Consider the following 25,604-nt stretch of genomic DNA (forward strand, 5'->3'; position numbering starts at 1 on the left):
TGTTCTGCACTAAATTTATTATTTCACTTTTGGACGTATTAGCATAAAAAATGTGGAGACATGGAGGGGGTCTGTGATTGAAAAAAACTTTTCGCATGTGTATAAGCGTGTGTGTAGAAAAACTAGTAAAAAGAATGTGACAGATGAATGGAGATTGCAATTTTCCCTTAAAAAGAATATTAAAAGTCCTGTATTTTTGCATCAAGTGTTTTACAAATGACGCGATCGAATTGTTTTTACCCAAAATTTGTTCCAACCGACAAAACAAATATTATTTTTTGGTTTGAGGAGTATATTATATTTGACGGGTTCAGGGCTTTTCGGGGATAACCCGGGTCCAATTTTGTCATTGTGGACTTTAGACTCCATGTCCAAAGCTTTTATATCGGGCTTAGTAACCCAGGTCCAATCTTTGCCGTTGGTTTCATCCAACGTCCAATAAAAGACAAAATCCTCAATAGAAATATTTCTGATTTTTTTTTTAACAACTGGTATTATTCACACTAAGAGAGGAGGGGGCGGGTTTAGCTTCACAATTGGCTAGCAATAATATGGTTCAAATTCGCCTTTAGCGAGAATAGAACCTAAGACCTCTCACTTATAAGTGAAGAGAAATATCACTAAACCGTATTACTAAGTGATAATATTTCTAATTTTTTAATGCTTTGTAGTATGAACTTTGTATTTAGAGTTGTGCGTGAGAGAATGTCGTATCTGGTAGAGCCACTAGAGGTGATTTAAGGACGGAAATAATGTCGTATCTGGTAGAGCCACTAGAATTAAGGTCGAGATGGTTAAGTTAATTCAGTAAGATACTATATCGTCGTTTTGTACTTAAGTTCAAATTATTCTCTTTATAAATAAGAGCATTCAGAATACATATCGTATAACAAAACAATAAACCACACTTGTCGGTTATGGATTAGGTGCCGACAATGATTAATTTTAGTTGAGCATATACATATAAGGAGTGTATAAATGGGAAAAATAAGAGAGGAGGAGGAAAAAGGAGAAGGCAATGAAGCTTAGTGGGCAAAGTTGGTTGAGACTGGACAAAACAAGTGGAGTTTGCAGCCAAAAGACCGTCGAGTGACTGAGCCATGTCCGATCATGGCAGCCTCTGCAGACCTGAAAACAAAAGGAATAAAGTGAACTCAAACCCTAGCTAGCTTCTCATGATATTGCATCTCTCTCTCTCTCCTTCGCAGTTGCTGCTGCAGCTCACTAGCTCATGAGAGCATCCTCAATAGGAGCTTTATCCTCCATGAGGCTACTATATTTCCAACCTTAACGAGAAATTTCATCTCTAATGAGCTGGAAAATGTGGTAAATCAACCACTGGGGCAATCAACTTGCTTTCTTGAGTAGCATAAAATCGGGCTACATCTAACCCAAAAAAATAGTGGGTCCCACAAAAAAAGTAGTAACCCATGTGAGCAAAATTATATCACTCTCTATTCACTTGCGAATACACTTAAACTTTCCTTTTATTATTTTTTTAATTCTTTTTTTTACTTATTTTTCTAGCAATTTGGCTAATTAATGATTGTTTTAAATTCCATAAGAAATAAAATTTGAAATTGATTTAACGTTCATGAGCATTGATGAGTGAAATTTTCAAATATTTTTTTTCAAAATTGTATGATACTAATTTACCAATTGGTGCTAGGTAAATTGTTGTGTTATACATGAAAAACAAATTATTTCAGAGGTCGAAGTGGAGGTTTGTTTCTTTCAACGAAAATTGAGATAAGGGAATCTAATCCAACAAATGATTCATAAGTGATTAAATCTAATTTTGTCACAATTTGAACGTTTTAGGTTGAAGATAGCACATCGAAAAATCAACTTAAGAAAAGCTAACAAAAAAAATCATCGCTTAATCAAATTACTACATAAATTAATATATAGCCCCATATAAAGCCCGAAAGATATAGCTCTTCATTATGAGAGATTCTTCTATAAAACCCCAAAGATTCCTCAAATCTCTAAAATGAGCTATATCCACCACTTTTCCAGCCCTATATAGAGCCCGGAGATGCTCTAAGCAGTAGAACTCACTCAGCTCTCCTCTCCTTTCTATCAGAGAAAGTGCAGCTGATCATGATCTAGAAAAAAAAAAAGATGTTACATCACATCTCTCTTGATATAATTTGCTTTGTATCTGAAAACAAGTATTCTTTATTGCATTTCATCATCAGCATAATCATCTTGTCCCTCACACAAGTACACATATATTGGGTAGTGTTTATAACACACTTCCTACTTTTTACATATATTTATTAACTTTTGTTTATTGATCTTCTTAGTACATTTAATCAACAGATGAAAATTGTGAGAGATGTGTGAGAGGTAAAAATGAGTGTGTGGATAGTACAACCATATGTATATATGTTCATTCTCTTCTTCTAGTGATACTGCAAAGTGAGAAATGTTTAGGGGACACTCTTCAAGTGGAATTCTCTTTGGATTCTCTGCCGCCTCACAATTTAACGCCAATTTCATATCAACATTATAAAATATTGTGTTAAACACATGAGGTGACATAGTCTATTAAAAGTTCCATTTTAAGAGAGATCCCTTAACATTTCTCTTGCAAAGTATGTGGGAAATTTGGATTGGACCATTCATATGATTAATTTAAACATATAAGCAATTAGCACAGGATGATCATCAAATTTAAAAGACCAAACCAAAGTTAACTTTTTACTCTGTCAAGGTTTTTTATAATTAACCCACAAAAATAAAAAAGATAACAAACCATTAGCGTGGGAGAGCGTGTGAAGACTATTCAACTTTTTACATGTAGAGAGGAGTTTATGCTTATTTACTCATAAAAATATAACTCACTAAAATCACGAAAAGAATTTATGTTCAAACATCAAAGTGTGATTATTATCAACAACAACAACAAACTAAAATCAGACACAGGAATACTTTGACCTCTACCTCCTCTTCACAAGCTAGGTATTCTCCTATCACTAGGCATATCCCATTAAATTGAGTTGACTGTATAAATCATAGATCGTCACTGCACTCTATTTTACGTTAGTGATTCATAAAAAATTGCTAACTTTAGGGCAAGATACATAATTACAAATATATGATGGCTAAACCTCATTTCATTATTTTGAACTTGTAGTACACATCAATTGTTTTCGCATTAAATGGATAACGTTAATTATTTGTTGGAAGTTTGCAGTGGTAGCTCAACAAAAGTCCACCTACGAGAAGACAAGATCTTCTGTTTAGCATATTAAATTCAACAGAATGATACTTTTATTATTTTTAAATAATTGACAAGGTATATTATAGGAATGACGTCACTGCTCACACACCCGTGGTACGAGAGATATTTTAGTATGACAGTCACATAAAATGGTACACCACGTGTCTCTATATAAATAGTGAGTTATGTGTGTTAAAGGGTTAATAACTTAAAAATTAAAATTTTTTACCACTTACATAAAAACACGTGATGTACTATCCGTACTTCCTTCACAACTAAAAATTTCTCTTGTACGTGCCCGATTGATCAACTAGCTTCTAAATCAAACCAAGTCAAAGCATGCATGTGCATAACAAGAACCAATTAGTAAACCCATTAATTAGTTACATGATAAGGGCAAAGTAAACTCTAAGGGCACACAGCATGAAAAGAAAATCCGATTTTGGTAAGACTTGATCTGGATCGTAGTTTAGTTTCGAATCAGTTCACTTTTACGAGTATCGTGATAACTAATTTTTCAATTTGTATGGTTTTTGGATCTGTCGCGATTTCATTGTAATTTTATTATTATATTTTCAAAAAGAAAAAAAGGAGACGATGAGCATTGACCCAATATAAATGTTGTTCTTTTGTGATCAAGAGGTTACAGATTCGAATCGTAAAAACAACATTTTTGTAAAGCGAGAGTAAAGTTGTATACGATATATGTTTCTTCCCTGACGGTCACAAAATGAGAAATCTTGTTGGCTTAGGTTTGCCATTTTTTAAAGGAAAAAAGGAAGGAAGGAGAGAGAGAGAGAGAGAGAGAGAGAGAGAGAGAGAGAGAGAGAGAGAGAGAGAGGAGAAAAGGTGCATTTGCTGCCGGTTGATCAGTTCCATGCAGGGAATGTGCAAAACATGCTGTACATTTCTTGCTTCCTCACTGTCTCTCATTTGTCACATGCCCTTACCCCTCTCCCAAACAACTCTCCAAAACTCCCTCTTCTGCATGTGCTTCCCATGTGCTCTCTTTCTTTCTCTCTCTCAATTAGTCTCTCAGTCACAGCCTTCAGATGGGGCTTTGCTGGCCCATATCACCTCACATGCATCCTTTAGCAAAACCTCACTCCCACTCCCAATACAACTACCCTAGCTAGCTCACTATCCAACTTTTATTTGTACCCCAAATGTCCATTTTGCCCCTTACTTAGTCTCACCATCTAAACAACCCAAGGACAAGCTTTGTTTTATATTAATGCGATGAAGAGAGAATAAGAGAAGGTTAATTTGTCTTGATATGACATACCTTCTAGATCACTCCCCATACGACATTTTCTGTAACTTGTTCCATTGGACCTTGGCATAGGATCATATTTGTCCTTGTGTAGGGTGGTGCTATCCACACATCATTTTTTACCTCCTACACATTTCTCTTAATTTTTGGCCGTCGAGTCGAGAGTTGAAGAAGATCACAGGTAGAAATTAACAAAGACTATGTGAGAGATAAAAATAAGTGTATAGATAGCACCACCCAATAATGTATTCTAATTGGTGCATTGAACAAGTACTATTTGATCAAATATTAATAAATTGGTTTGTTTCGAACTTTTGGATTGAATTTTTACTTACAATGAACAAAATCATTATGTACAGCTCATACGCATATTAACTACTAATCAGTAATCAAATGTCTATGAATGAGAGTGAAATATTGCACCAATTGATCATTGTTGGGTCTAAAAGTCAACAAGTGGAAATTCCATCTACCTATGCAGTTAAATTTGGATCCTTTCAAACTTTAGTATTCGAAGCCTAAGGACCAGAAAATCGGAATCCTTGTTTGTGTGGACGAGAAATCGAAGTTCCTGATTTGTGTAAGGTAGACTAGCAAAATAAGTTAATGGGAGACAGTCGAATTCAATTTGAGTGGTTCAGATTGCATGATTCTTGAACTCCAAAAGTAAAATCCGAAGTGGATGTATGTCCATGCATGTTGATGTTTATCACTCTCAATCACTAAAATCAAATAACCTAATATGAGGGTAATTTGGGAATAGCGGTATTTTACGGTCCCGCCCCTCACATGTGCCGTTACAGATGGGCAGGCTTTCTGCCTTGTGGCTCGCAAGTTGTGCCGCGTTCCCGCTTTCTTCTTTTAATTGAGATGCCAACTCTCTGTCAATTAAATTACGAAACAACCCCTTCTCTTCCCACAAACATCTCTCTATTTTCCTTTCACTCTCGCTCCTATTTTTTTCTTTCAATTACAGCCCAATATAGAATCAAAATAAGGCAGACCGTATGGCTCACACTGTTCAATAATAACAATCAAGTCTTATTTCGCTAAATCGCACAATACAAAACTTATTTTTCTGTAAGTAAACCGAACAATGCACCTGATTTATCTGTTGGGCACAAGAATTTTTCATGTGTTTAAAATACTTTAGCGCAATAATATACCCATTTCTTTGCACTTGAGTGCCAGTTTATTGTTCAACACAAGAACTTCTCGTGTGTTAGGCTAGTGAGCCTGATAATGTATCCATTTTTGAGTTCAAATTCACAAGTACCAATCACTTAAAGTAGTTTAAAACATCGTCAAAATCCTAAGGATCATAAGAACATGGCTAAACGACAAGGAAAAACCAGAAATGGCATTTTCGTAGTAACCAACAAGCCGCGTGTCTATTTCTCAACCCTCCATTACTTAAACCTCGTAAGGCCTCGTCTTCCTCCTCACATTCTCTCTGCGACTCTGTTTTTCCATCACACAAAAACACCATGAGCTCTGCTCCTGGAAATTACCTCAAGGCCACCCTGGCCGGAAGAAGAAGAAGAAGAAACACCTCGAGAAGAAGACTTATGCCGCGCCGGTGTCGAGCTCCGGTTAGAAGCTTCAACAGCGGCGACCGCAAACGGCGTTGTTCGAAGGCGGTCTCGGCCAAGCTGGAGACGCTAAAGACCCTCGTTAATCCGACCCACGTCGGAAAATCGCTAAAAGCAGACGAATTGTTCCAGGAAACGGCGGATTACATCGTTCTGCTGCGGACCCAGGTCGTGATTTTGCAGAGACTCGTCGAGTTTTATGGATCTAGTGAGAAGGAAAATGTTGCTGCTGTATCATAGTAGTTCAATATCTTTTTAATTTGTCAATGCAAAAAAAGAAAAGGAAAAAATATGGGTTTTTTTAGGTTTTTCTCCTTTTATTTTTCTCTTAATTTTTGTTTGGAAGTTTAGATGTTGCATGCTTTGTTTGGTTGAAGTTCATCCACCAAATGAGGCTCAACTTAATTAATTAATAGCTAATTTTTTTTGCCAGATCTTTCGTAGCAAAATATGCTACTTTGTTATAGCAGATGTGTGTTAGGCTAGTTAACAACGAGTTCGCATGTTAGATCTCTCTGTTTTTGTTGAAGCAGATGTGTGTTAGGCTAGTTAACAACGAGTTCGCATGTTAGATCTCTCTGTTTTTGTTGATCAGATTAGTTTAAAATATCGATCCGTTAAAAAACATCTTAGCTTAAGCAATTTATATCTTGAATAAGACTGAAAGTTTTATACTTTTCCCTCTTTTATCATCATTTTCCTCTGCATGAAATTGGTTAAATTTGAATAATTAATCATATTTTATTCCTGGGTTTTGTTTTTTGTGTCTGAATTAAAATGCATAAACAAAAACTGCAGGAATTCTTTGGCACCCAAGAGCTAGACATCCCTTCTGGCTCTCTCCATATATGTCTCTCTTGCAGTGTGCCTGCACACACATCATTTTCTAAGCACACAGACATGCATTGTAGAGAAAAGAAGAAGATATATACAAATATATATATATATATATATTACATTATATGTATGATGAATCTATATATTCACATAAATCCAAGGCATGGCATTTTCACAGAGAAGCCTGGAAACCATACGTCAGAATTAACTGTGAAAAGAGAGCACGGGGTGGTGGGTGGTGGTGGTGACAGTCATTGCAGAGGTACTATGCAAGAAATTAAAGGAATGGGGATGGATGGATGTACATAGTAAATTGAATGTGATAGGTAGTGAAATTCACATAACATCTCCATGAAATTGACAGCAGAGCCCCTTGTGGCATGCAGTGTTTTGTGATGATAGGGACATGTTTTTATTTCTCAGCACGGTCAAGAATCCCATGTGCAAAAGCCAAATTTGAGGGGTCTTTGCCTGGAAAAAAAATCTCAGTGTGACAGTCACACTGACATGAGAGACATTGTTGGTCCGAATGTTATAATATATATGGACGATTATGTTGATATTTCGTATAATATCACTGATTTATTCTTTTATTTTTAGGTAGAAGGAGAGATTCGAATTTTGGTACAAATGGTGGAACACACTACTCTAGTCAACTACTGTAATCCACAAATATTAGGATATAATATTATTAGACGTATACATTGATATAACATGAGTAGATTGATCCCCGGCAATAATGTATGACATTCACACCGAAGAAATTCATCTTTGCTAGTTTAGATGTCTCGTGTGTTCTATAATTTCCTTGGTTTGGCGATCGTATCACCAATCCACCACGTGGTATTACTAATAATGTGATAGGTTGGGCGGTAAAGTTGACATTCTTGGACTTTAGAGTATAAATTTGCTAAATAGATAGATGTGATATAACATGAGTGGATCGATAACACGAACTGACGAAAATGATGTCATGTTTGCCAGTTTGGATGTGTCATGTGCTATGCAATTAAATCTGTATGTTACTTAACGTCCTTTCTGCTATGTGTAATTATAAGTGTGTTAAGCTTATAAAAGGAAACCATGTGCAAAAGCAAGAGCGGAGGTCCACAGCAACTCAGTATGCTATGCTGGTTTTACTGGTTTAGGGAAAAAAATGAGCAACATATATTGGTGAATCTAATTTCGGTTGCTTTTCAATAAATTTTGTAACATGGAGTTCAGAGCTCGAATTAATAACTTGTTCATTTCTCCTTTTCGGGGGCAATTAATTGCCCAAATTTTAGTAGTTTTTGCATTAATTCTTATAGCTTCTTAACCTTCCATGCTCTTATTGGAATAGCGAGGGAGTGAATGCATATGCTAGCGTTTCTACGTGCATGTGGATGATTATCAGTTCTGGATACATTGTGAGGTTCGCTTGCATTAACAATTAACAGTCGTTTCATTGAAAATTGTACATATTCTACTAAAGCTAGCTCTAGCTACTAACTAGGGTTTTAGTTTTTAAGAATTAAGAAAGTGAGAATGGCTAGTTTGATATTTTATCTTCAAAAGTGTGCAGAATGATTTTTTTTTTAAATTCCACGTTCTTTCCTTTACTCAAAACAAGAAGGATACTTCGATGACCTTTCATTTGAAAAAAGGGCTCCGTACCTCCACAACCATGACTAGATACAAACATTATCTGTGTCACATCATCAGCTAGCATTTGTCCATACTTTTGAAGCTGGGAGAAAATATTGCCTCTCCTTTTCGAATAGCTCCAATAAAGTGTGTTTTTTTTTTGCAGGTTCGCATATGGGGTTGTCCTCTAGTTGGATATACCCGCGTTGGCCGTCACTGTAGTTGAATGAACGCGAACAAACTCTACCATTTTAAAATGTGCAGTACAAATGCCTATCAATCAGGTAAGATCCGAACTCTTTAATTTGATTCCTATTTCATCCAATTGGCTCTGCTAATCCACCAATAAACCATAATTCCGTGATATAATTGTATATTTTCAAAGTTAGACAAACAGTTAATATTCAATCATCTCAAATACAAATATGTATTTCTTGAACTGTCATTCATGTAATATTGTAGAATTTAAATGTGTGGATGATTAAATTTTGTGATCACCAGTTGCAGATCTAAGATTCTAATATTGGGTGATCCTAATCAAAGTACGTTAGGCGCTAGTCTAGTGATGGGCTGATGTCTAGCCCCTAAATCTTTCTTCTGGCTTCAAGGCCTCTATTATAGTCATGGTGGTGGTCTCTCTTCCACCACTTGCCCAGACCATTGGGTGATCCTCGGAAGTCCTCACATGCGCTTCTTTGGACTTCCGGTGATCTGGGCCGTCATAAATGGATCCACCCCTGGTGATCACGGTTTACGGATATAATTAAGATAAACATAGATTTCTAAATTTTATTGTATCACTGTATCAACTGAAGCATATAGTATTATATTAATTCGTAAAAACAGATGATTAGCACATTTTCTTGTTTGCTTCTTCCACTTGCATGCCCTGTGATTTCATCCATTCAATAAAATTCTTGAAGATCTTGTTAGATTGGCCGCCTTCTTCGACATTGGCGATGGCCAATTCCTTCAGTTTCAAAGCTCTTTCGTTGAAATCTTTGTCTCCGAGCAGTTGTTCCAACTTGTTCTTGATTTCTTCTTTTGTGATGATGCCAGTTTCATTCCTTTCGAATTTCAATCCCACCTTCCAAACGTCACAAATGTAGCTCTCATTAGTGAACTGGTCTGCAAAGTATGTCCAGCACAAGAAAGGAACCCCATTGCTTAGGCCTTCTAGGGTAGAGTTCCAACCGCAATGGCTTAGGAAGCAAGCAATCGAAGGATGAGCCAGAACCTTCTGTTGAGGCGCCCAACCCACCATCCGACCGCGAGAGGCTACTCGCTCTTGATATCCTTCTGGGTAGGGATCACTTGTCGTGTCAGTGATATCTGGCCTCACGACCCAGAGAAATGGCCTCTCGGATAATTCGAGAGCCAGGGCCAATTCTTTGAATTGGGTTGGATTAAAAATTGTGAAGCTGCCAAATGCAACATAGATCACTGAGTTGGGTGGCTGTTGATCCAGCCACTCTAAGCAAGTTAAGTCTTGTGGCCAGAAGTGGCCTGCTGAATTCCCAAGCCGTCTGCTCGCCAAGAGCGGGCCTATCGGTAGAATGTTGGGTGCAAAGGTGAATGTTGCTGGCTCAAGATCATACGCAGAGTTGCAAAGAAGCCAGTCCGCCACTTGCACAGCCTTGTTGCTTTTTAAAATTGATTGAAACAAGATTTTCTGAGTGGTTTTATTACCAATACATGCCCAGATAAAGTTTTCAGGTTTCATGGTGGGCATGTTTGGTGCCAACTGAATGATCACCTGGTTTTTCAATATGGTTCCTGCCATGAGCGAATGAATTGAATGAGCATGGAAAGATGACCATAAAAACAGAACTTAAGAGTTGCATTTCCTATTGCTAATCATGGGGGTTTCAACTGTCTAGAGGATTAGTCACTAATCGAGGCTTCGATAATTGCTTACATATCCCAGATCTATTAGGTTACCGATGTGAGACTCAACACATGCCACACAACCTGAAGTTTCACTACAGTTACCAAAAATTTAGATCAAGCTCAAATAGTCACTAGCAAGGACCAAGTCTACATCCATCTTTGGTAGACCAGTTTGAAACTGCTTATGGCATCGTTAAAAGCATTTTCTGACAAATAAAAGCGCTTCTGATGATGTTTGGATAAAATATAATACTTTTGGGTCATATAAGTGCTTTCTGGACTTCAAAATCTTATCTATCAAGCAAGTGAGCTTGAACAAACCTAATTTAGAACTAGTTGGACTAAAATATTTGCATAACAAGTTAGTGATAGAGGATCTCACATTTCTCACTTACCATCATTGTCAATTATTCCTTCATCAATTAACTTGGGGATGCTAAACTTCAAGGCCAAGACTGCAGCTGATGCCGGCCAAAAGGCGACCACCTTGGTTTTCATCTTCACCGCAATTTCCAGAGCCCACCCGATAGTCTGATCAGCAATGACACAAGTGATTTTATCGCCTTCCCCTCGGTTATTAATCTTCTCTATCAGCTCCTCTAACTTCCCTGGCATGACTCGTCGCGCTGCTTCTGATAACTTTCCTAGGTCATTCCTGTCCTGCCCCGGTTCTAAGCCATCCGGTATTGAAACTAGATCGATGCAATCCCTCCTTATATGACTTTGGTCATCCCCCGAGGAGTTCGTGACGCGGTTGTGATTGAAGTCTGTGTTGACAAACGTGACCTTGAAGCCATGATTCACTAAGCATTGTGACAACTCCATCATGGGAATTACATGGCCTTGTGCAGGAGCAGGAATAACTAAAATATGTGGGCTGTTCATTGGTGTTTCTTATTTTTTTTTCGACTTTCAGAGTGTTCTTATCTTAACCAGATCGATTGACCGAATCTGGGAGGAGATCTGGGGCAGCTGTTGAGGAGCCACTATTTGTTGCTTTTGGTGTTTTGGTCTTGTTTTAATATTCACTGCTTGGATTTATTATGTTGTTGTTTTGTTTGATTTCAGTTTCATTACTTTGTTCTTGATATGTGTGTGTGTATATATTTATAAATAAATATATCTATATATATATATATGTATATACGGCAAACTTCATAACCTTATCCACTGCATTTGGAGAGGGATCCATATGGAAAATATATCCACAAAAATACCAACTTGTTATCAACAAATATCAACGGAATCCCGCTGTGCCAAATAATTGATATTTGTCTCTTGTTTTTATTCAATAATTCATGGAACAAAGTGTTTCGCAGAAATAATTGTTTCCATCAGTTCATGTGTGATTTTTTTGGTAGCTACTAGTTGACTAAATGTTAGTAGTTGATGTGTGCTAGCGACAATCTTCTAATAATTGCCAGTTTCTTATTCATTATTGGTGATAGGATTTTTAGTACATTCGCAAATAAGTTAAAATTACACAAACACATGAAAGGCTTGTAAGAGTGCAAGATAGTTGTAGTATGAACGCTCATGCAAGGTTGTTCTTCACAGGAATTGAGTGAATAATCTGTGTTTAAACTAATCCTTAATTAACTATTTAAAAATAGATTTTAGAAAAGATTGAAGATTTTGTGAAATTTAAGATATGAAAATCACAAACAAAACAGTTTTAATTTAAGGAAAAAAAATGCAAAAACAGAAAGTAGTAAATAGATTTTAAGAAAATTACTTATGGGAAAGACTAGGGTTCAACTGGCGTTATTAACAATCCTCTATAATTTTACCAACTACATATGAATTTTCACATACATGCTTTGAAGGTTATGTTTTCATAATGCATATTTTCATCGTGATGTTCAAGTGAAAACTTATATCCAACATGCAATCCGTCTGTGATGTTCAGATCAAATATAATTAACATGCAAGACTCATTAAGTTCTGTGAAAACCCTTTCAAAACCATGAAACCCTTAAGAGAGTGATGTTCGCCTTAAGTAAAATTACAATTACTAATCACAAGAAACCCTTTTCAATTTCAGGATGATGTTCCACATAAATTGCTTATTTAATTACCCTGATGGTGGCCAATCACTAAGTCAATTAGATAGTTTATGAATGTGTGATAGCCGCAGTCGTCTACGTGCAAATGAATGATTGTCAGTTGTCAATACGTTATAAAATTCACTTGCGTCAACGATTAACAATCGCTATGTGTGAGCGGATAGTTGAAATGTGTGCATATTACATTTTCTACTAATTAGGGTTTTAGTTTTTAAGAATTAAGAAAGTGAGAGTGGCTAGTTGTTTTTTTTTTTTTTAAATTTAAAATTTAAAATTTTTGGTATAGCAACTTTCATTCAAAGAACTAAAATATACACAAAGCCGACAATATACACAAATCCCTCCTCCAAAGACCCAAACAAAAGGCATAAGCCCCGGCCCAAACAAACCCTAACACAACAAGCCAGAAAAAACAAAAATTCCCAAATTGGAATCCATAAACAGTAGCCGCTGGAACCCCATGGAAATCAGTCATACATTCCCAAGGTTGCCAAAAATGCCCCAATTTGCGCATAATCCGAGTCATCCAGATAAACTCCACACTTCCAGTCATAACATCGTCACCCAAGGTGCTTCCAGATCGAAGCTCAATCACCAAGGAGAACAGTCCCATCAAAACAGTTGCGGCGGAAAGTGGCAGTATGAAGACCCGAACCAAAGTTCTGCACACTTTTCCTTGCAGAATTGAAACTTCACTAGAGGAAATTTCACATTTAAACTGGGTATCGAGAACATGACTAAAAATGGGAGTTGAAACCGGAAGATCGGATAGATCTACACAGGGATCCAAGTCGGAAATACAAGCTATCTAGAAGGGACATAGGAGACAAACCGAAGGAAAAAGGAGGAGGAGGGACTGGGGCTGCCACCAACCCAAGCCACAACTAGGATCGGTAGCAGTAAAAGTGAGAAAAAACTATAGAACCAAGCTTGAAAACTAAAGAAAACTCTCACACGTTGAAGAGAAAACTCTCTCACAGAGAGAGAAGCTCTCACCAAAACGGGAGAGAACTTACAAGTATATTAAACTGAGAGTGGCTAGTTTGATATTGTATCTTACAAAAGTGTGCAAAATGGTTTTTTTCAAATTCCATGTTCTTTCTTTATTTAAAACAAGAAAACAAAGAAGAAGACACTCCCATGATCTTTCATCTCAAAAGCATTATCTGTGTCACATCTTCGTCAGCAGCATTTGTCCATACTAGAAGATATTGCTTCTCCTTTTATGAAAAGCTCCAATAAAGTATATTTCTTTTTCTTTTCTTTTTTCAGGTTCGTATATGGGGTTGCCCTCTAATTGGATACTTGCGTTGACTGTCACTGTAGTCAGTAAGCACGAACAAACTCTACTACCCAAAAATCGAATCAAGGAGTTTTTTCAATTAGTTATGACGCAACATGAAACTAACAAGGGGTGCCAACGTAAGCTCTTGAAGAACAAGTTATGGAGTCCATCGGATTTTGTTGAGAACATTTATTTGATTATTGATTGAAAGATGAGATTACATTTGAAGCTAACGGCTTAAATAACCTAATTACAATGCCATGGAAAAATTCAAGGGCCTTATGAAAATAAACGAGATTAATCAGACGATAAACGAAAAGTCTTAAATTATTAAAATGCAGTTTTGGAAGCCTAAACGGTCTTGGATGACCAAAATCCACCGTATATCAAACCAAAGTGGTAAATCTAAACTGTTACATTGTTCTCTTTCAAAAATGTATCATGAGCCTAAATCGGAACTCGGACGTTAAATCTGCAAATTCCTGATGCGTCCTTTTCACTTTCAGTTCATTTTCTCTTCAATCCACTCAGCCATCTGCTCTACATCAAGTTATATATATATATATGTATATATCGTGAAATATGCGTGGTACAAATGCTTACCTATCAGGTAAGATCAGAATTAATTTGATTCATATTTCATCCTATCGGCTCTGCTAATCCGACCTATTAACCCTAATTATATATAATTGTATATTTTCAATGTTGAACAAATAGTAATGTATTTAATCAATTCAAATACAAGTATATACACCTTGAACTGTCATTCATGTAATATTGTAGAATTTTAATGTGTGGAGACTAAATTTCGTGACCACGATTCACGGATATAATTAAGATATAAATAGATTTCTGAATTTTATTGTATCACTGTATCAACTGAAGCATGAATCTTATATTAATTCTTAAAAACAGATGATTAGCACATTTTCTTCTTTGCCTCTTCCACTTGCATGCCCTATGATTTCATCCATTCAACAAAATTCTTGAAGATCTTGTTAGATTGGCCGCCTTCTTCGACATTGGCGATGGCCAATTCCTTCAGTTTCAAAGCTCTTTCGTTGAAATCTTTGTCTCCAAGCAGTTGTTCCAACTTGTTCTTAATTTCTTCTTTGGTGGTGATGCCAGTTTCATTCTTTTCGAATTTCAATCCCACCTTCCAAACGTCACAAACGTAGCTCTCATTAGTGAACTGCTCGGCAAAGTATGGCCAGCACAAGAAAGGAACCCCATTGCTTAGGCCTTCAGGGTAGAGTTCCAACCGCAATGGCTTAGGAAGCAAGCAATCGAAGGATGAGCCAGAACCTTCTGTTGAGGTGCCCAACCCACCATCCGACTGCGAGAGGCTACTCGCTCTTGATATCCTTCCGGGTAGGGATCACTCGTCGTGTCAGTGATATCCGGCTGCACGACCCAGAGAAATGGCCTCTCCGAGAATTCGAGAGCCAGAGCCAATTCTTTGAATTGGGTTGGACTAAAAATTGTGAAGCTGCCAAATGCAATATAGATCACTGAGCTGGGTGGCTGGTGATCCAGCCACTCTAAGCAAGTTGAGTCTTGTGGCCAGAAGTAGCCTGCTGAATTCCCAAGCTGTCTGCTCGCCAAGAGCGGGCCTATTGGTAGAATCTCGGGTGTAAAGGTGAATGTTGCTGGCTCAAGATCATACGCAGAGTTGCAAAGAAGCCAGTCCGCCACTTGCACAGCCTTGTTGCATTTTAACATGGACTGAAACATGATTTTCTGAGTAGTTTTATTTCCAAGACGTACCCAGATAAAGTCTGCAGTTTTGATGGTGGGCATGTTTGGTGCCAACTGAATCACCTAGTTTTTCAATATGGTTCCTGCCATGAGTGAATGAAATGAATGATATGGAAAGATGACCATAAAAACAGAATAAGTTGTATTCCTATTACAAATCATGGGGGTTTCAACTGTCAAGAGGATTAGTCACTAATCCAGGCTTCGACTATCACTTACATATCCCAGATCTATTAGGTTACCGATGTGAGACTCAACACACGCCACACAATTCGAAGTTTCATGACAGTAACCAAAAATTTAGATCAAGATCCAGTAGTCACTAGCAACGAGTCAAGGACTAAGTCTACATCCATCTCTGGTAGACCCGTTTGAAACTGCTTATGGCATAGTTGAAAGCATTCTTTGACAGCTAAACGCGCTTCTGATTACTTTTGGATAAAAAAATACTTTCAGGTCATGTTAGCTCTTTCGGGACTTCAAAATATTATCTTTCAAATGAGTGAGCTTGAACAAACTTAATTTAGAATTAGTTGGACTAAAATATTTACGTAACATGGTTGAATAACAAATTAGTGATAGAGGATCTCACAGTTCTCACTCACCATCATTGTCAATGATTCCTTCATAAATTAACTCGGGGATGCTCAACTTCAAGGCTAAAACTGCAGCTGATGCCGGCCAAAAGGCGGCCGCCTTGATTTTCATCTTCACCGCAATTTCCAGAGCCCACCCGATAGCCTGATCAGCAATGACACAAGTGATTTTATCACCTTCCCCTCGGTTATTGATCTTCTCTATCAGCTCCTCCAACTTCCCTGGCATGACTTGTTGCATTGCTTCTGATAACTTTCCTGGGTCATTCGTGTCCTGCCCCGGTTCTAAGCCATCCGGAATTGAAACTAGGTCGATGCAATCCCTCCTTATATGACTTTGATCATCAGGCAAGGTGTTAGTGACGCGGTTGTGATTGAAGTCTGTGTTGACAAACGTGACCTTGAAGCCATGATTCACTAAGCTTTGTGACAACTCCATCATGGGAATTACATGGCCTTGTTGTTGAGAATTAAGCTGCCTCCTTGCTTTAGAGGTATCCTGCAGAAGGTAATCCTGCAGATGAAGTCAAAAGGAAGCAGGAAAGTGTGAAGAAATGAAGACCTTACTAAAATTAGAAGGAGCTTTTTAATTTTCAACAGCTAGTTTCTTCCCCTGTTTTTAGAAAGATTACAGCTGGTGTTTTATCTTTTATTTGTACTGAGCATTCTCATCTTCCTCCAAGTGGATGGATGATATCCTCTGATAACCATTTATGATCGGAGAAGAGTACTAGGCCTCTAGATGTAGGTTCTGGTTTTTTAGACCGGCTGTGAAACAAAAAGATATAGTCTTTGTAATTTGTCTTTTGGATATCAAGAAAATATACAAAGTGACTCTTGCTCTTCTGTTTTCTCTCGAGCCAAAACAAACACAAAATTTCGTCAAACCTTTATTCAAGTTTCAATCTTTATCAACCAAAAACAATATGCCTGGTACCATTTCAAACACTTGTGCAGGAAGAGGAAGGACTAAAATATGTGGGCTGCTCATTGTTTTTTCTTTGTGTTTGTTTTTTTTTTCCCACTTTCTGTGTTCTAATCTTAATCAGATCGATTGATCGAATCTGGGAGGAGATTTGGGTCTTACTTTAATATTTTTATTATATTGTGGTTTTGTTTGCATTCTTTACTTTATTCTTCATACGTGTGTGTGTGTATATATATATGTATGTATGTATATATGACAAACTTCATAACCTTTCCACTGCCGTTGGAGAGGGATCTATATTGACAACATATCCAAAACAATATCAATAATTGATACAGATCTCGCTTTAGCTACAGTGAAGCTGGATCTCGCTCAAGCTACAGTGAACGGAATCCCGCTATATCAATTTGATATTTGTTTCTTATTTTTATTAAGAAATTCATGGAACAAAATTTTTCACAGAAATAACTGTTCCCATCAGTTCATATGTGTGATTTTTTGGTAGCTACTAGTTGACTGAATGTTGACGTGTGCCAGCGACAATTGTCTAATTATTGCCAGTTTCTTATTCATTATTTTCACTTACATCAACGATTGACAATCATTGTGTTTGCGTGGCTAATCGTAGCATTACTCTTTGTTGAAAAGTGTCCATATTCTACCAAAGCTCTAGCTACTAGCTAGGATTTAAGAATTAAGAACGTGAAAGTGGCCTAGTTTGAGATAGTATCTTATGACTCTCAAACTTTGATCTTAGATTTACTTCTCTATGATTTCATCCATTCAATAAAGTTCTTTAAGGTTTTGTTAGATTGGCCGCCTTCTTCAACATTAGTGATGGCCACTTCCTTGAGTTTGCGAGCTCTTGCTGTATAAATTTCGTCACCGAGCAGTTGATCTACCTTGTTCTTGATTTCTTCTTTCAGGACGATTCCCGTTTCATTCTTTTCGAATTTCAATCCCACCTTCCAAACGTCACAAATGTAGCTCTCGTTAGTGAACTGGTCTGCAAAGTATGGCCAGCACAAGAAAGGAAGCCCATTGCTTAGGCCTTCTAGGGTAGAGTTCCAACCGCAGTGACTTAAGAAGCAAGCAATCGACGGATGAGCCAGAACCTTTTGTTGAGGCGCCCAACTCACCATTTGACCGCGAGAGGCTACTCGCTCTTTATATCCTTCCGGGTAGGGATCACTTGTCGTGTCAGTGATATCCGGCCTCACAACCCAGAGAAATGGCCTCTCGGATAATTCAAGAGCCAGAGCAAGCTCCAGGAATTGTGTTTGATTGAAAATCGTGAAGCTTCCAAATGCAACATAGATCACTGAGCTGGGCAGCTGTTGATCCAGCCATTGCAAGCAAGTTGAGTCTTGCTGCCAGAAGTTGCCTGCTGAATTCTCAAGCCGGCTGCTCGCCAAGAGTGGACCTATTGGAAAAATCTCGGGTGCAAAGGTGAATGCTGCTGGCTCGAGGCCGTATGCAGAGTTGCAAAGAATCCAGTCTGCTACTTGCACAGCCTTGATGCTTCTTACCATAAATTGAAACATGATTTTCTGAGTGGTTTCGTTACCAATACACGCCCACACAAAGTCTGCAGTTTTTATGGCGGGCATGTTTGGTGCCAACTGAATCGCCTGGCTTTTCAATACGGTTCCTGTAACAAGTGACTGTATGAATGATTACGAAAATATAAAACATAAAAAGAGAACTCAAGAATTTCATAGCCTATTGCTAAACACATAACTAATTAGTCTAATTTATTCACTAATCGAGGCTCCTGACAATTTCTTACATAACTGGATCTGTCAGTAGATTACCGATGTGAGACTCAACACACACAACAGAATCCGAAGTTTCACAATAGTAACCAAAAATTTCGATCAAGTTAAAGTAGTCACTAGCAAGGACTAGGCCTACATATTCAGCACATATCTGCCGGACCTATCTGGGACTGCTTCTAGCATAATTTTCTAACATCCATAAGCACTTCTAAGTTCCAACCATGTTTGACTTAAAAATTAAAAAGTGCTTCTGAGTTGTAGAAGCTTTTTTTGGGGCTTCAAGAAGCACTTAAATTTCTAGTAAAAATTCCAAGCGTGTCTCAAATCCAAATTTTACGTTTCAAATGAGTGAGCTTGAACACATTTAACTAGTTGAACTAAAATATTTACATAACATGGTTGCATAATATTTCACAGGTTCGTGATAGAGGATATCAGAGTTCTCACTCACCATCATTGTCAATGATTCCTTCATCAATTAACTTGGGGATGTTAAGTTTCAAGGCCAAGACCGCAGCTGACGCAGTCCAAAAGGCGACCGCCTTGATTTTCATCTTCGCCGCAACTTCAAGCGCCCACCCGATACCCTGATCAGCAATGACACAAGTGATTTTTTCGTCATCCCCTCCGTTAATCTTCTCTATCAGCTCCTCCAACTTCCCTGGCATGACTCGTCGCATTGCTTCCGTTAACAGTCCTAGATCTCTCCTGTCCTCCCCCGGTTCCAAACCATCCGGAATTGAAACTAGATCGATACGATCCTTCGTCATATGACTTTGACCATCAGGCAAGGCGTTCGCGACGCGGTTGTGATTGAAGTCTGTGTTGACAAATGTGACTTTGAAGCCATGATTCACTAAGCATTGTGAGAGCGCCATCATGGGAATTACATGGCCTTGTGCAGGAACAGGAATAGCTAAAATATGTGGGCTGCTCATTCTCTTTGCTTTCTGTTTCTTCTTTTTTTTCAGAGTTTCAGTGTGTTCAGGTCAAATCTGGGAGGAGCTTTAGGGGTTCTGTTGAGGAGCTACCCATTGCTTCTTGTTTACTGTGTTGAGCTTACTTTATAAGTCATTGCTTAGATTCATTATCTTGTTGGTTTGTTTATGTTTTCTTGACTGACTATTTGAGTCGGTTAATACTGATTAAATTAATCGAACGTTTAATGATGTATCGGATTAAAAAACAGACTATTTAAAAAGACAAGAAGAATGATACTTGCATGATCTTTCATTTCAAAAGGGCCCCATACTTCCACAACCATGACTAGATACATACATTATTTGTACCACATCTGACTAGACACAAATCTTTATCAGCTAGCAGTTGAATTTATATTTTTGTCGTATTCTTAGTATATTTTAGTATTTATTTTGATGAAATTTTGATACTATTTATAACTTGTTCATTTGTTTCCTTTTTTTTTTCAGGATCAACTAAAGGCAGGAATCTTTATTATAGATACAACACAAATTTACAAACTATTGACCTATAGACAAAATAAAGAAACAAAAAAGGACCAATAAAAAAAAAAAGAAAAAGCCCAACCACAGTTTGTTTGTTCATTTGTTTGCCTTTTTTGGTAGCAATTAATTGACCAAATTTTAGTAGTTTTTGTGAGGGAGTGAATATGTTCTCGCGACAGTTGTTTATGTGCATGAGAATGATTGTCAGTTGTCAATATGTTATATGATTCACTTATGTTAATGATTAACAGTCGTTATGTGTGAGCGACTAACTATAGCATTACTCTCTTGGACAGTGTCCATATTCTACTAAGGCTAGTTCTAGCTACTTACTAGGGTTTCAGTCTTTAAGAATTAAGAAAGTGAGAGTGGCTAGTTTGATATTCTATCTTACAAAAGTGTGCAAAATGTTTTTTAAAAATTCCATGTCCTTTCTTTACTTAAAACAAGAAGAAGGATACTTCCTCCATCATCTTACATTTCAAAAAGGGCCCCATACCTCCACAACTATGACTAGATACACACACTGTCTGTGTCACATCTTCATCAGCAGCATTTGTCCATGCTATTAAAGCTGGGACAAAATATTGCTTCTCTTTTTTCTAATAGCTCCAAGAAAATATGCATGTTTTGCAGGTTCGTATATAGGGTTGCCCTCTAATTGGATATTTGTATTCTGGCGGATTCAAGATTTGAATATTGAGATTTTAGTGTTTGAGGTTGAAGTTTTTTTCAGAAAGAAACATACCGTGAAATGCGCAAAAAAAAATATTCAGTTTATTCACCGAGGTATTTCGTCGAATATTTGGTTGGCGTTTTGTCGTCAGCCAAATCAAGTTGCACACATGATAAATATTAATAGGTGCCAAAGCAATCTAACAAGTGTTTTTGTAAGAATTTGTTGAGTATTATCAATGCAACCTGCGCAAGACATTTTGTCAAACACTTGGTGTACACAAAAAAACTTGTACCAAACATTTGGAGGGTTCTTGGAAGATCTTCACATGTATATTTCTCTGACTCCGAGTGGTCCTAAGACCACCTTACTTCCAATGTGCATCCACCTCTGCCCCCATTGGCTGTCATTGTACATAGTTGAATGAACACCAACAAACTTTACTACCCGAAAGTCATATGAGTCCTTCTTATTAGTTATTTATAAGATCGTGAAATATGTGCGGTACAAAGGAATTGGATCCTTTCATGAGCCCAAACTTAGGAGCATCCTGACCAACACATAAGGGCCGTTGGATTTTGATCTAACGACTACAAACATGAGGGCTCTTTAAAAGTTATAATAATTATAACCATTAGATCAAAATCCAACGGCCTTTGTGTGTTGACCAGAAGGCTCCTAAGCCCAAGCTCAGAAGAGGATCCAATTCCTGGTACAAATGCTTACAGTCAGGTAAGATCAGAACTCTAATTTAATTCATATTTCCTTTTATTGGCTCTGCTAATCCGCCCTATAAACCCTAATTATGCAATAATATAATTGTATATTTTCACTGTTGGGCAAATAGTTATGTATTTAATCATTTCAATACAACGTTGTTGTCGAGATGTTACTAATATCGATCTCGCATATTGAGGCAGGATCTCGCTTAAGAAAATGCTTTAAAGTAGGTATTAAATATCGGTAATATCGGAAATATCGGTAGTCCGAAAACACGGAAATATCGATGGAAATATCGGAATAATATCGATATCGATAAAAATTACATGGAAACCATGGAAATTGTAAGAAAAACTTGGAAATTTTTATTGAAACTTTGCAGGATGTTTATTTAGTCAATTATCTATTAGTTTATCATAAAAAATTGGAAGGAAATGCATTGCATGATGGATTTAACTTATTTAAGTTGATTATATAGCGAGCTGGCAAACATTGTGAGTGTAGAAAATATGTAGTAATTAATGAAATAATTTTAAACACATCATAATCATTTATATATAATGAATTAGTACAATATTTTACACTTTATACATTGCATGGTAAGATACATGAGTGACTTATTACCTTTTATTTTTTTTATTTAAGAATTATATGTTTGTGGGGGTTTTATTTAAAATTTATATTGAAGATGCTCTTAAATTATGTAAAATTGTGATTGAAAACAATATTTTATTTTATTTTATTTTCAAAATGCAAAATGGGCATTAAGAAAATTGCAAAGAAAGTGCAAAAATATAATTCTTAATTCCCAAAAGTGCAAAAAATCCCAACCCATCATCTTTCTTCATAACCTATCAAAATCCCTATTGCCGTCAGACTCTTTCCCTTTTATTCCCACTTTGCCTTTTAGTCGCCTATCTCTTTCTCTCCATCCATATTCTCTCAAATTCCTCACTCTCCGCATGTCCGACCCCCTCCGTCCTCCTCCGTTATCCCTCCCTTCCGCTAGATCTTGGCACCCCCACCTGAGAAACCACCCCCACCCACCCACCCAACTGATCATCATCTATCCTTCTCCCACTCCCACACACACGCACAGAGACCCGCATCGGCAAATCGGCTTCTGCTTCTCCCTTGTCGCCGCCGTCGTCTCTCTCCTTTCTCTCTGCACCGAGGGTCCGAGACCCACATACACACACGCACACCCATCATCATCAGCAACCTCGTCTTTCTCCCTCTCCTTCTCGTCTCTGCAACTCGGCGAACTCCGGCGAGGCCGTGCGTGTCGACTCACTTTCCGAACACCTCCGACGGTTTCACGGTAAACTTCATATATAAAAACGTTCATCTCGTCTTCTATTTCATTTTCATACCTAGATCGGAGTCTAGGGTCCTGTTTTACAGTCGGCCGGAGCTTCTACAGCTCCGACGTTCTTCTCCGAGTAGGCCAGTTCCGATATTATCCCAAAAACCATTTGGACATTGAAAAAAAAATCGGTTCCCCTAAAAACCGATAATATCGGCATTTCGGACCATGCTTTAAACATATACGATTTTCTCTTGAGTATATTGTTTTATTTTTTATCCACTAGTTTTTTATTTTGTAAAAATGGATTAGCTTGTGGCCAAGCCTAGACGGTCTATGTTTTTTTAAGGCTGCGAAAACTCACAACTGCATTTCAGCCTCCTCTGGCCACATAGTGTAATTAACCAGCATCAAGAATCGAACCCAGACAAGTCGTATGAAATACGGATTAGGAATTTGTCCCAACCATTGTGCCACTCGGTGATGGAACAACCTTTCATTCTTTGTGGAAGTATTGAAAGAGTTGAAGATGTAAACCTGGTAAATTGGTTGATTGACATTGAGATGGCGAAATTTTGTCATATGACGTTTGATGAATCACCACATACTTCAAATTTGACGTTGCCTATGACTGGAGCCATTCAATAAAATTGTTAAAGTTCTTGTTAGATTGGCCACCTTCTTTGATACTGGTCAGGGCAAATTCCTTAAGTTTGGAAGCAGTTTCTTTAAATTCTTCAACACCAAGCAGTTGTTCCACCTTGTTCTTGATTTCTTCTTTCGTGATAAGCCCGCTTTCGTTCCTATCGAATTTCAGTCCCGCCTTCCAAACATCACAAATGTAGCTCTCATTGATGAACTGATCGGCAAAGTATGGCCAGCACAATATAGGAACTCCATTGCTTATGCCTTCAAGGGTGGAGTTCCACCCGCAGTGACTTACGAAGCAAGCAATCGAAGGATGAGCCAGGACCTTCTGTTGAGGTGCCCAACTGACCATCAGGCCGCGAGAGGCTACACGCTCTAGATATCCTTCCGGGTAGGGATCACAAGTACTGTCAGTGGTATCTGACCTCACGACCCAGAGGAATGGCCTCTCGGATAATTCGAGAGCCAAAGCCAATTCTTTGAATTGGGTTGGATCGAAAACTGTGAAGCTGCCAAATGCAGCATAGATCACTGAGCTGGGTGGCTGTTGGTCCAGCCACTCTAAGCAAGTTGAGTCCTGTGGCCAGAAGTTCCCGGTTGAAGTCCCTTGCCGGCTGCTTGCCAAGAGCGGGCCTATTGGCAAAATCTCGGGTATCAAGGTGAATGCTTCCGGCTCGAGGTCATGTGCCGAGTTGCAAACAACCCCTTGTGCCAGTTTCAGGTTGCTGTTCATTTTCAATACCATTTCAAGCATCATATTCTGCAAGGTATAGTCACCTATGCATGCCCACGCAAAGTCTTTAGTTTTCATGGTGGGCATGTTCGTTCCCAAGTCAACATTCTGGCTCTTCAATATAGTTCCTGAAAAAGTAAATGGTTACAAAAACATCAATTGATAATGTGCTCAAAAAGCCCCTCCAGATCTTCGCAACGGATTGCTACTTACGGGAGTATGGAAACTTAAAAATCAACTTGATCTGCTTAAAATGCTAAGTTTTGATGGAGGAAATCTTACCATCTTTGTCAACGATTCCTTCATCAATGTACTTTGGTACACTGAGAACCACCGCCAACGATGCAGCTGCAGCAGGCCAAAATGCAACTGCCTTCACGTTCATCTTCTCCGCTACTTCCAGGGCCCAGGAAATATGATGATCAGCCATGACACAAGTGACATTTTCACCTTCCCCTCCGTTGATCTTCTCTATGAGCTCCTCCAACTTCTCTGGCATGATCCATTTCATTGCTTCGGATAGTTGCTCTAGCTCGCTCTTGTCCTCCCACGGTTCTAACCCATCTGGAAGCGAAACTAGATCAATAAGACTCTCGCCAGCCAAGGCTTTCACTATGCGCTTGTGGTTGTACTCTGTGTTCACAAAACTGACCTTGATGCCATGGTTCACTAAGCTTTGCGAGAACTCCATCAAGGGAATTACGTGCCCTTGCGCCGGATAAGGAATCGCTACGATATGTGGCCTGCTCATTTTTTGCTCTTGTTCTTTTTCTCTTTTCTTTTCGATTCCTAGATGTTTTCTCGTGCAGTTTCTTCACATATCTTATATGGGAGACATTTGAGGCATGGAATTACTGTATGCTTTGTCTCCAAGGGCATTGGTTTTATCTGAATTCGGAGTTGGGGAATCAACCTTTTTGTGTCTCTTTCCATTATATATTTATGCGTGCATTTGTTGTTGAGTTCATGCCTGTTTTAGTTCATTGTTTTGTTTTCTTGATGATGCTTTCGGCGAACGGCTTTGGTTACCGTCACGCGGTTGTTTTATGTTCTTGTCTTGGCATTGATGGAACTGCTTTTCATTTTCCAAGCAGACGTGGCTTAGGCCGATTGACTAGGGTTGGCTGTCTCTTGTACTCAAGTTCAAATCTCATTCCTTATAAATTAAAATAATTTAGAATATCGCTTTGTCCGATT

General features: G+C 38.0%; 4 protein-coding genes and 1 pseudogene across 4 annotated transcripts; 1 reads left to right on the forward strand and 4 right to left on the reverse strand.

Moving 5' to 3' along the window:
• Positions 1 to 5,989: 5,989 nt before the first annotated feature.
• LOC103429149 (transcription factor UPBEAT1-like) lies at positions 5,990 to 6,334 on the forward strand. Its single transcript, XM_008367292.2, has one exon. The coding sequence runs from the start codon at positions 5,990 to 5,992 to the stop codon at positions 6,332 to 6,334; it is 345 nt and encodes a 114-aa protein (XP_008365514.2).
• A 2,986-nt stretch (positions 6,335 to 9,320) lies between these two features.
• Positions 9,321 to 11,507, reverse strand: LOC103429051 (UDP-glycosyltransferase 83A1-like). The gene is made up of 2 exons (XM_008367199.4): positions 10,843 to 11,507; positions 9,321 to 10,333 (listed from the first exon to the last, which is right to left on the reverse strand). Exons 1-2 carry the CDS (start codon positions 11,330 to 11,332, stop codon positions 9,408 to 9,410), a joined length of 1,416 nt encoding a protein of 471 aa, XP_008365421.2. The 5' UTR covers positions 11,333 to 11,507; the 3' UTR covers positions 9,321 to 9,407.
• Positions 11,508 to 14,689: 3,182 nt separating this feature from the next.
• On the reverse strand, positions 14,690 to 17,063 carry LOC103411382 (UDP-glycosyltransferase 83A1-like; annotated as a pseudogene).
• Positions 17,064 to 17,623: 560 nt separating this feature from the next.
• On the reverse strand, positions 17,624 to 19,978 carry LOC103411217 (UDP-glycosyltransferase 83A1-like). Its single transcript, XM_008349867.4, has 2 exons — positions 19,310 to 19,978; positions 17,624 to 18,731 (listed from the first exon to the last, which is right to left on the reverse strand). The coding sequence occupies exons 1-2, from the start codon at positions 19,794 to 19,796 to the stop codon at positions 17,848 to 17,850; spliced, it is 1,371 nt and encodes a 456-aa protein (XP_008348089.2). The 5' UTR covers positions 19,797 to 19,978; the 3' UTR covers positions 17,624 to 17,847.
• A 3,586-nt stretch (positions 19,979 to 23,564) lies between these two features.
• On the reverse strand, positions 23,565 to 25,366 carry LOC139187967 (UDP-glycosyltransferase 83A1-like). The gene is made up of 2 exons (XM_070804655.1): positions 24,690 to 25,366; positions 23,565 to 24,535 (listed from the first exon to the last, which is right to left on the reverse strand). The coding sequence occupies exons 1-2, from the start codon at positions 25,156 to 25,158 to the stop codon at positions 23,652 to 23,654; spliced, it is 1,353 nt and encodes a 450-aa protein (XP_070660756.1). The 5' UTR covers positions 25,159 to 25,366; the 3' UTR covers positions 23,565 to 23,651.
• Between the last annotated feature and the right edge of the window lie 238 nt (positions 25,367 to 25,604).

The sequence above is a fragment of the Malus domestica genome, chromosome 09 (assembly GCF_042453785.1).
Source record: "Malus domestica chromosome 09, GDT2T_hap1".
NCBI lineage: Eukaryota > Viridiplantae > Streptophyta > Magnoliopsida > Rosales > Rosaceae > Malus > Malus domestica.

Coding starts and splice junctions, on each gene's coding strand:
- LOC103429149 (XM_008367292.2), top strand. CDS start 5,990: ATGAGCTCTGCTCCTGGAAATTACCTCAAGGCCACCCTGGCCGGAAGA.
- LOC103429051 (XM_008367199.4), bottom strand. CDS start 11,332: ATGAACAGCCCACATATTTTAGTTATTCCTGCTCCTGCACAAGGCCAT. Junction 10,334..10,842: donor AGGAATAATTGACAATGATG/GTAAGTGAGAAA, acceptor CGCTCATGGCAG/GAACCATATTGAAAAACCAG.
- LOC103411217 (XM_008349867.4), bottom strand. CDS start 19,796: ATGAGCAGCCCACATATTTTAGCTATTCCTGTTCCTGCACAAGGCCAT. Junction 18,732..19,309: donor AGGAATCATTGACAATGATG/GTGAGTGAGAAC, acceptor CACTTGTTACAG/GAACCGTATTGAAAAGCCAG.
- LOC139187967 (XM_070804655.1), bottom strand. CDS start 25,158: ATGAGCAGGCCACATATCGTAGCGATTCCTTATCCGGCGCAAGGGCAC. Junction 24,536..24,689: donor AGGAATCGTTGACAAAGATG/GTAAGATTTCCT, acceptor TTACTTTTTCAG/GAACTATATTGAAGAGCCAG.